This window comes from Alosa pseudoharengus, unplaced genomic scaffold (genome assembly GCF_046254945.1).
Source record: "Alosa pseudoharengus isolate Yale_2024_CS ecotype anadromous, Long Island Sound unplaced genomic scaffold, YU_APseudo_1.1 YU_APseudo_1.1_scf_14, whole genome shotgun sequence".
Taxonomy (NCBI): domain Eukaryota; kingdom Metazoa; phylum Chordata; class Actinopteri; order Clupeiformes; family Clupeidae; genus Alosa; species Alosa pseudoharengus.
The window spans coordinates 20397274-20406576 of NW_027468609.1; the positions used below are offsets into that span (position 1 = coordinate 20397274).

The 9303-nt window shown below is 46.4% G+C and overlaps 1 protein-coding gene across 1 annotated transcript in view; it reads left to right on the forward strand.

The window, feature by feature from the left end:
• Positions 1–9303, forward strand: part of LOC143123025 (zinc finger SWIM domain-containing protein 6-like) — a 58618-nt gene that overhangs the window by 41470 nt on the left and 7845 nt on the right. Inside the window, exons 7-10 of the mRNA XM_076284116.1 lie at positions 210–356; positions 2396–2524; positions 4596–4886; positions 8060–8195. Coding sequence (XP_076140231.1) covers positions 210–356; positions 2396–2524; positions 4596–4886; positions 8060–8195 — 703 coding nt within the window. The remainder of the gene's footprint in view (positions 1–209; positions 357–2395; positions 2525–4595; positions 4887–8059; positions 8196–9303) is intronic.

Here is a 9303-nt window from a genome sequence, read left to right on the forward strand (position 1 = left end):
TTGTGGGTGCATGTTTCCTTGCGAGTTTGCGTGTGTGTAGGAGCTGGGAGTGTGTGTATGTGGGTGTGTGTATTTTATTTTGTGAATAGATATTTGTGTATTGTAACATTTCTTTGTGCATGTAGGGGTGGGGAATTTGTCTGTATTTGGGTTTTTGTGTATTTTAGTGTGTGTGTGTTGTAACACATTTGTTTGTCCCTGTTCTGTAGAGCACGTTCCGACGGCGTGTGCACGGGTGGATGCTCTCCGTTCCCACGGCTACCCTCGAGAGGCACTGCGGCTGGCCATCGCCATTGTCAACACGCTACGGAGACAACAACAGAAACAGCTGGAGCTCTTCAGAAACCACAAAAAAGGTGTGAAAATGCAACACACGGATACACACACACACACACACACACGTACACAAATGCATGCATACACACATGCACACATATACAGACACACGCGCACGCACACATATACGCACACACTCACACACGCACCTACACAAATGCATGCATACACACACACACATGCATACATATACAGACACACACACACATGCAAACATATACAGACATGCACAAACACACACACACACACACACACACAAATTTCCACACACATATACACGAAAAAATGCAAGCTGTATAACCCACCATCTTGCCACTTCACGCTCACACACTTAAAAAATGCTGCACACACACACTCTGCTGTGGTGTGTAGACTGTGACCACACACACACTCACCTGGTCACACACGCACACACGCACGCACACACACACACACAGACACACATACCGAGCGCCCACACACACACACACACACACACACACACCATTCTGTGACAAAACCTGAGAAGTGCGGTGTGACCTTCTCCATATAAAACCACAAGAGAAACAAAAAGTAAAAGTGCAGCTGCAGAGCTCCCCTTCTACACACAATCAGTGATTTAAAACACACACACACACACACACGCACTGATTTCTAGTCAGTCTGGGGTTTTTTTTAAGTGACTCCCCATTCGAGCATTTGTGCTAAAACATTGCGCTGGTATCTATGAGTGCTGTAACTGTCTGCATAATTAACCTACACCCTCGATTTGGACGCAGTTAGTGGAATCTCGGCTCAGGCCCCAGTGTGAGTAATACCTTTTGCGCGGCGGCAGCCACTCTCCGCTGCAGCTAAATGTCCTCTCTTGGCCTATATAGTCCAGCCAGATGCATTTAAATGCTAATGAGTACCTGTAAAGGGAGAGGTACCCACGCATAATTCACATTCAAATAAGGCGCCTGCGCAGGCGAGTTGGCCACCGCTGCACATGAATGCAATGTGAAGACTAGACCGAACTAAGCCACAGTTGTTGAATAGAGCAATCAGGAGTGGAGCGGGGGCAGGAGCGGACCTGGCCCTGATGTGGTCCTGATGTGGCCCTGATCTGGCTCTGATGTGGCCTAGCTTTGGCCCTGCCGCAGTCTTGATGTGACTCAGCGCTAGTCTACATGTGACTCACATGTGGCCCAGATATGGCACGGATCTTTACATTTACATTTATTCATTTAGCAGATGCTTTTATCGAAAGCAACTTATGAAAATGAGGAATGTTCAAGCTACAATGCGGAGGAGAGCTTACGTAGCAATTCATATTTTATTTAACATCAATCAATACTATTACCAGAGGGTGAGTGTGCGGAAGTTTTAAGTTTGTCTCATTGACTTTCATGCACACAGCAGTCAACCTGTCTGATTTATGGGAGTGACATACAACACTGCAGTCATGTTGTCGTAGCACACACACACACACACACACACACACACACACACACACTGTAACAGACAGGAAGCGAGGTGTGTCCATCCTGTTGGGTCCTGTAGCAGAAACGCCACAGGGAGAGAGAGAGAGAGAGATTAGGTGATAGGAATCCAGCTGCAACCACATACCTCCACAGGTAGCTTATGAGGGATGGAGCTACGATCTGCCATCTCAGAGCCAGCGTCTGCCGCGTCTGTGGCCACTGGCTACTGTGAGCGTTGCACTAGCTGCGTCTGCTGCTGCTAGCCACTGCCTTGCACCACCTTCACTAGAGTCTAGTGTTACTAGCCTGTGCTTCAGGCTAGTAGGGATAGCAAGCTAATTTACATTTGATTAGTTGTGTGTATGTTATCGTTCTTGCTCTGTTCTTGTTCAAATATGAAGCCTCATTTGTAACGTGTGTTGTGTGGCTGTGATTGAGGCTGTGATTTGTTGTGTGGGTATGGTATTACCTATTTTACGATTGGTTATTATGCATGCTAGTCGTATATTGGAGAGTAATAACTTATCTAACCTATCTGTCTGTGGAGCCATATGGATACTATGTCTGCTGTGATTGGCTGTGTGAGTGTGTAACCTGTGCTGTAATTGGTTCCTCAGACTTGCTCCATAAAGGCATCACGTCCATCACCAATCCTGAGGGGTGGGTGGGGCACCCCCTGGACCCCATCGGAACGCTCTTCAGCACCCTCATGGAGACCGGCCGGGAGGACGACGGGGACGTCTCAGGTATGAGCATGTGTCCACACACACACACACACACACATACACATACACATACACACACACACACACATACACACACATACACACACACTCACACACTCACACACACACACACACACACACACATACACACACACACACACACACACACACACACACACACACACACATACACATACACATACACAGGTGTGAGCATATGTCCACACATACACATACACATACACATACACACACATACACAGGTGTGAGCATATGTGTACACACACACACACACACACACACACATACACACACACATACACACACACATACACACACACACATACACATACACACACACACACACACACACACACATACACAGGTGTGAGCATATGTACACACACACACACACACACACACACACACATATACACATACACACACACACACATACACATACACACACACACACGCACACACACACACATGCACATACACAAAGTACCCCTCCCCAAACACATCCACATTTACAAACAGGTGCGTTCTTTTTGAGGACAAAACAACTCGTATCTATCCCTCTTGAACTTGTTAGCCCCTATCAAGAGCCAGCCTCTTCACAGCCGCCACTTGAAGCACAAGGTGTGTGTCTGTCCGCTCCTAAAGCACAGAGCTGCGTCCATAAATCCCTGACTCAGAGGAAGCGAAGCTCAAATCTTCCTCTCCTGTCCCACTACTCTCTCTCTCTCTCTCTTTCTCTCTCTCTGTTTCTCCTGCATTTTTAATGTCTCATCATTTTAATGTTTTTATTCCTCCATCTCTTATTCATGAGATTTGATTGGAGAGAAGACTGGATCACAATCAGCGCACATTGTGATGTAATTACTGGTTATTGCAGCCTTTGGGCCGCAGCTTTGCTGATTGGACAAGCAAGAGGGGTACGGGGAAAGAGAGTTAGAAGAGAGGGGAGGAGAGAGGGAAGAGAAAGAGAGGGGAAAAAGAGAGAGTGGAATGGACGTTCCCCCGGTGGTAGTGGCGAGGCGGTTCAAGATGGTAGCCGTGGCTGTCTGACGTGGGTAGCAGATGCTCTGTAATTTGTGTAGGTTTTGTGGAAGCCGTCTGTCCGATACACACTCTGCCAGAGGCATCCTGTGTCTGCTCGTCTAGTTTGTGGTAGAGCTTCCCAACGTCCCATATGAGAGTATGGGAGCAGAATAAGATGTCCCTCCAAACACGTACACACTCACTCCCTTTTCTATCTCTTTCTCTCTCTCTCTCTCTCTTTCTTTCTTTCTTTCTCTCTCTCTCTCTCTGTCTTTTTCTCTCTCTTTCTCTCTCATCATCAGTTTTACTGTCTACTTCTCAGTGTATCTGCTGTTGTTTGAGTGTACTGTATATGCAGCTTATAGAATAAGAGAGCACTTTGTCGATCGCCATATGGGGAATTCTGTGTGTTAACAGCAGCTGGAGGACAGATGGGGAAGTACAGTTGAAGAAGAATCTCCCCATCCTCCTTATGCAGCTCCTGCCTCCATTCACTGGCAGTAAAGCTGACCTCTCATTCCCTCATTCTGTCTCTCTCTTTCTCTCTCTCTCTCTCTCTCAAATTCAAATTCAAAAGTTGCTTTATTGGCATGACAAATGAAAACTTGTATTTCCAAAGCAATTGGTACTCTCTCTCTCTCTCTCTCTCTCTCTCTCTCTCTCTCTCTCTCTCTCTCTCTCTCTCTCATGCCAACATCCTACCCCATTCAGGTTGTCATTCTCATCATTCTCATCTCTTTCCTTTCCTCCCCATCTGTTTGTCTTTCGAAGGCTGGTCTCTTGGTGCTGATTTTTGCCCACAAAGGTTGATTTTTTAAGTGATTTAGTTTTTGAAAGTAAACAGGCTTGATTGTTGATTGGTCGCCGTGTCAAATCCCCTACCTATATAGCACTACGAATTGAACATCTCTCCTGTTCCCTCTTCTCTTGATCTTCTATGAAGCTGATCTATCTATCCATCCCCCCCCCATACTGAGCACTGCCCACATGCTGTTGCTGTCTTATCCTAACACAGCTCTCTGTCCTCCGTCCCCGTGTTTCCCTACAGGCTCCATGGCTTCCATAAAGTGTTCAGAGACGACGCACCTGCTGTCGTCGTCGTCATCGTCGTCGTCGTCATCCACGCTGCGGTTTCTGGAGGAGGGCGAGTCGTTCGTGGCGCTGGCGGTGGAGACGGCGTTGGTGGGCCTGGGCCAGCAGCGGAGCATGCCCGACGGGCTCTACGCCCAGGAGAAGGTGTGCCGCAACGAGGAGCACCTCATCGCCAAGCTGCAGGAGGTGGAGCTGGACGACACGCTCGTCAAGATATTCCGCAAGCAGGCCGTCTTCCTGTTAGAAGGTGAGCAGGCCTGACTGTGACACTGGGGTGTGTGTGTGTGTGTGTGTGAGTGTGGGTATTCTGTGCCTGCTTGTGTAGTTTGCCATGTAGGCCCCTAATGTATGGAATCAATTTTGTGTCAAAAAAATTAAAGAATACTTATAAAATAGCAAGCAAAAAAATACAAATCAAAATACCAAATAGAAAAATTAAACAAAAAATTAAATTCAATTAAAAAATAGAAGATTGCAATGAAATCATTTGGGTAACCGTGTAACATATTTGTCTTTGCCTCTTTCTCAGTTTTGTTTGATGCTGTTTTCTTTGATTACGATTCCAGCTTTCTCGTTTGCGTTCCTTGACTTTTTGATTGCGGTTTTGACACAAACGTGTCTGGGGGTTGGGATTTCCTTGGGTGCATTCCCATTGGCTTATTTATGTTTGACGGACAGCTAAGCAAGCGTATTGCGAATGCCGTACACACACACACACACACACACACACACACACACACACACACACACACACACACACACACACACACACATACACACACATAATTGTACCCCTCCTCCTTATCCCCTCTCTGCTTCATGTATGATTTAAGCCCTTTTTCTCATTCTCATGAGCTCTAGTTCAGCTCCCGTTCTCTCCTTTCTTCTGTCACACACACTCACTCTCTCTCTCTCCTCATGTTTTTTCTCTCTATCCTAGAGCTCTGCTCCCCCCCTCTCTCCCTCTCCTCTCTCTGTCTGTCTGTCTATCTTTCTCTCTCTCTCACTACTACTTTCTCTTCTCCTCCTCCTCCACATCCCCCTCTCCCTCTCCTTCTCTCCCCAAGTGGCTGAGAGTTGGATGAAAGGAGGTGTAATCATCTGAAGTGTGCCGCCGATTCTCTCATTAAGGACCAGGGGCCACTCCACAGTCCAGAGCGATCGTCCGCAGGTTAAACATGGCGCTTCTCTCCCGAGGGCCCCGCCACACATAGAGAGGGGGATGGAGGAGGGGAGTTTATTATAGCGTACACATTGAGTGCCCCACTCTTCAGCCGATGTCAGCGGTTCATCCCCAAGATTCACACTCCGAGCTCACACGCACGTCATTTGATCTGGACTAGAACAAGCTCCAACATGGACGCACACACAACGAATTTTTTTTATTATTATTTCATTTTATTTCTTTTTTTAAGCGTAATTTCTGCCTCCATACAATGTTATTTCCAATTGTCAATCAGTTATTTTTCACTCAGATGATTGTGATAGGCATTTGATTGGTAAGAGCTGATTGATAATGATTGAAAGGATTCAAATAGTGCTCAGTCAGCCATTCTATATTCCCCATATATCCCCAAGCATATTTTTCTGTAATTAAGGGTTCAGTATAAGCTGAAGGACTCAAACGTTTGTATGTATGACAATGTATTACAATTCAGTTAATCCATTAGTCATATTTGCCGTGTTCATAGAATCGTTGTCCACTGTATGACTGCAGTCTGAGCTGAGAGAACGGAGGCATTTCTTTTTGGTTGGCCATCTTGTGTTGGCTGGGAGAGAGATGCCTCTGCTTTTGAAGGCATGAAGGAAATGTCTGGCGTAGAGCCGGCGTGTGGTTCACTGCCCTGTGTGTTTGTCTGTGTGTGTGTGTGTGTGTGTGTGTGTGTGTGTGTGAGTGATGGAGGGAAACAGGAAGAGGGCGCATTCTGCACCGTCCAGCAAGAAGCTGCGGCCAAATGCGAAAAGCTTTCTGCCCTGTGGAGAATTCTCATGGCATGTTAAGAGGAGTAATGAGCCCGTGTGTGTGTGTGTGTGTGTGTGTGTGTGTGTGTGTGTGTGTGTGTGTGTGTGTGTGTGTGTGTGTGTGTGTGTGTGTGTGTGTGTGTGTGTGTGTGTGTGTGTGTGTGTGTGTGTGTGTGTGTGTGTGTGTGTGTGTGTGTGTGTGTGTGTGTGTGTGTGTGTGTGTGTGTGTCAGTGTGTGTCAGTTTGGCTGTGTATGTGTTTTGTCTATGTATGTTTGTGGGAATGTGGGTGTTTTGTCTAGCGTGTGTGCATAATGGTGTTTTGCCTTTGCTTAAAAGTTTTGACATCTCTGACATTGTGTGTGTGTGTGTGTGTGTGTGTGTGTGTGTATGATCTGGTCTGTGAGTATGTGCTGGTCTCTGTCTGTCTGTCTGTGTGTGTGTGTGTGTGTGTGTGTGTGTGTGTGTGTGCTTGTAAGATGTGGCCTGTGGCGTAGGCCCTCTCAGTTGAAAATAATCTAATGATAGGGGAAGGAGAGCTCTCACATATGGCTTCTGGCGTGGCAGTTTATTTTGCTGGCGAGTGTGAAAAAAGGCCGGCCCACACTTGAAAGTGGATCTGCGGTCAGGAGGGGTCTGGAGATGGGGACCCGTAAGCAGATTACTGTCAGAGCCACCGTTGCCCCGGAAACGGCCTTCGTCAGCCCGCCTTTGCTGCCTTTGGGTTTGTGCTTCATGGGTTTGGGGTTTTTTTTTTCTTCTGTTTTTTTGGGGGGTTTTTTTGTGCTCGAAAAGGAACAAAACGAACCCATCCCACCCAACAAAAAATCAACAATTTTATAACTTCTTTTGGCTCACCCCGACCGAGTGGTTGTGTTTGTGTGTGTGTGCGCCTGCGTGTGTGAGTGCATGTGTGTGTCTCTGTGCACTCTACCCGGTGGGTATATAACACAAGGCTCCAGTTTCAGAGCCGGCTGAATGCTAGACTGATCTCTGTTGTTTTGTAGAGGGGAGGTGTGTGTGTGTGTGTGTGTGTGTGTGTGTGTGTGTGTGTGTGTGTATCGGGGTGGGGGTATCGGGGTGTAACTGGGTGCGGTCAGTAGGGGCTAAGGAGGCCAGAGGGGAACGCTTTTTTTTCTTCTGGATTCCCACCTCAGAGCGCCACGAGCCTCAAACAGGAAGTTCCACCCAGGGTCAGGACGTAGCCTGGAGCTTCATGGCTAACCGCATGTGACGCTGTGCAACCCCTCCTTGCCCTCTGCCTAATACCCTGTAGTTAATACAGGGGTTATTTTAGGAATCATTGGAAGCAGATGAGTGCCTGTTGTGTGCCATGTTTTATTTTTCGGCCATGTTCTTGTTCTTGTTGATGTTTAAAAAAAGCTTTGGATATGAATATGTTTTGAAAATGTTCTGAAACCTGTCTTTGTGTGTTTTGTTTTTTCTTTATTTTCCGCAGGGGGACCGTACAGTGGTTTAGGGGAACTTGTGTACAGAGAGAGTGTTCCGATGCACACGTTTGCCAAGTATCTCTTCACGTCTCTCCTACCTCACGACGCTGAACTGGCTTATAAAATTGCACTGCGAGCAATGCGGTGAGTACCAACAAGCACAAACACTTACCTACAAAAAGAAGGGGACAGAACTGTTTTTTGACCAGGGGACAGGTCACTAAAAACGGGGGTGTCTGGTCACCCTATGCTACCATCAGTCAGGCTAAACAGCAAAGGATCTGAGTTTTGTGTGTGTGTGTGTGACAGGAAGGGAGAAATAAAAGGATGTGGTTGGAGAGACAAAGAGAGGGGGGCTATCTGGGGCACTGTTTAATCACAAAACTGCCTTTTCGCTTGGAAGCACGCTAAATAATTCAACACTGCTGAAAATGAGTTTTAGAAAATGTGTGAATAATAAATATGTGGCATTGCGTCTAATTTTGGTTATGATTCCTCTTGGCCTTTGCTTTTCTGTTAAACCCCACCCCCCACGCCCTCCCCCAAGACAGTCATATATAAACACACACACACACACACTCATACTCATACTCATACTAACACACAATTATTTTATTATTCCCACCACAGTTTTTCACCCTCACCAGTGCAAACACACAATCTTGCGCGGTGCGGAGCCGTAGTGTTTTGTCTCGCTGTGAAAAGACTTCAACAGTAATGCTTTGCTAGTGCACCATTTCCTGTTTCAGTGTGAATTTGTTCAGGCTGCTGGAAATTAAGTTGAACTTCTCTGTTGAAATTGCAGTGGCTGCCCAATGAGTTTTGGTGTGTTCCTGCTGTCAGCTGTTAGTCACACTGATTTCATGGATTCAGATCATTTTAGGAGTGGAAAGTTTCTCTATAATACATTTACTAGAGGAGTTTGTAAAGCCCTTATATCTGTAGTCAGGTCATATCAGGAAACGGAAACACATCAATAATTGCATCGACTGTTGAGGTGACATGTTTCAAACGGAACCTCCCAAACCAAACACAAAGCTCCACCTATATCAATACTGTGTGTGTGTGTGTGTGTGTGTCTGAGAGTGTGTGTGTCTAAGAGTGTGTGTGTGTGTGTCTGAGAGTGTGCGTGAGTGTTTATCTGTGTGAGTGTGTCATTTTGTGTGTCTGTGTGTGGGTGGTTGGTTGTTTAGTTGTGTGTGTGTTTGTGTGTTTCACACTTTTTGAGTATTGACTTGATGGGCTATAAAAA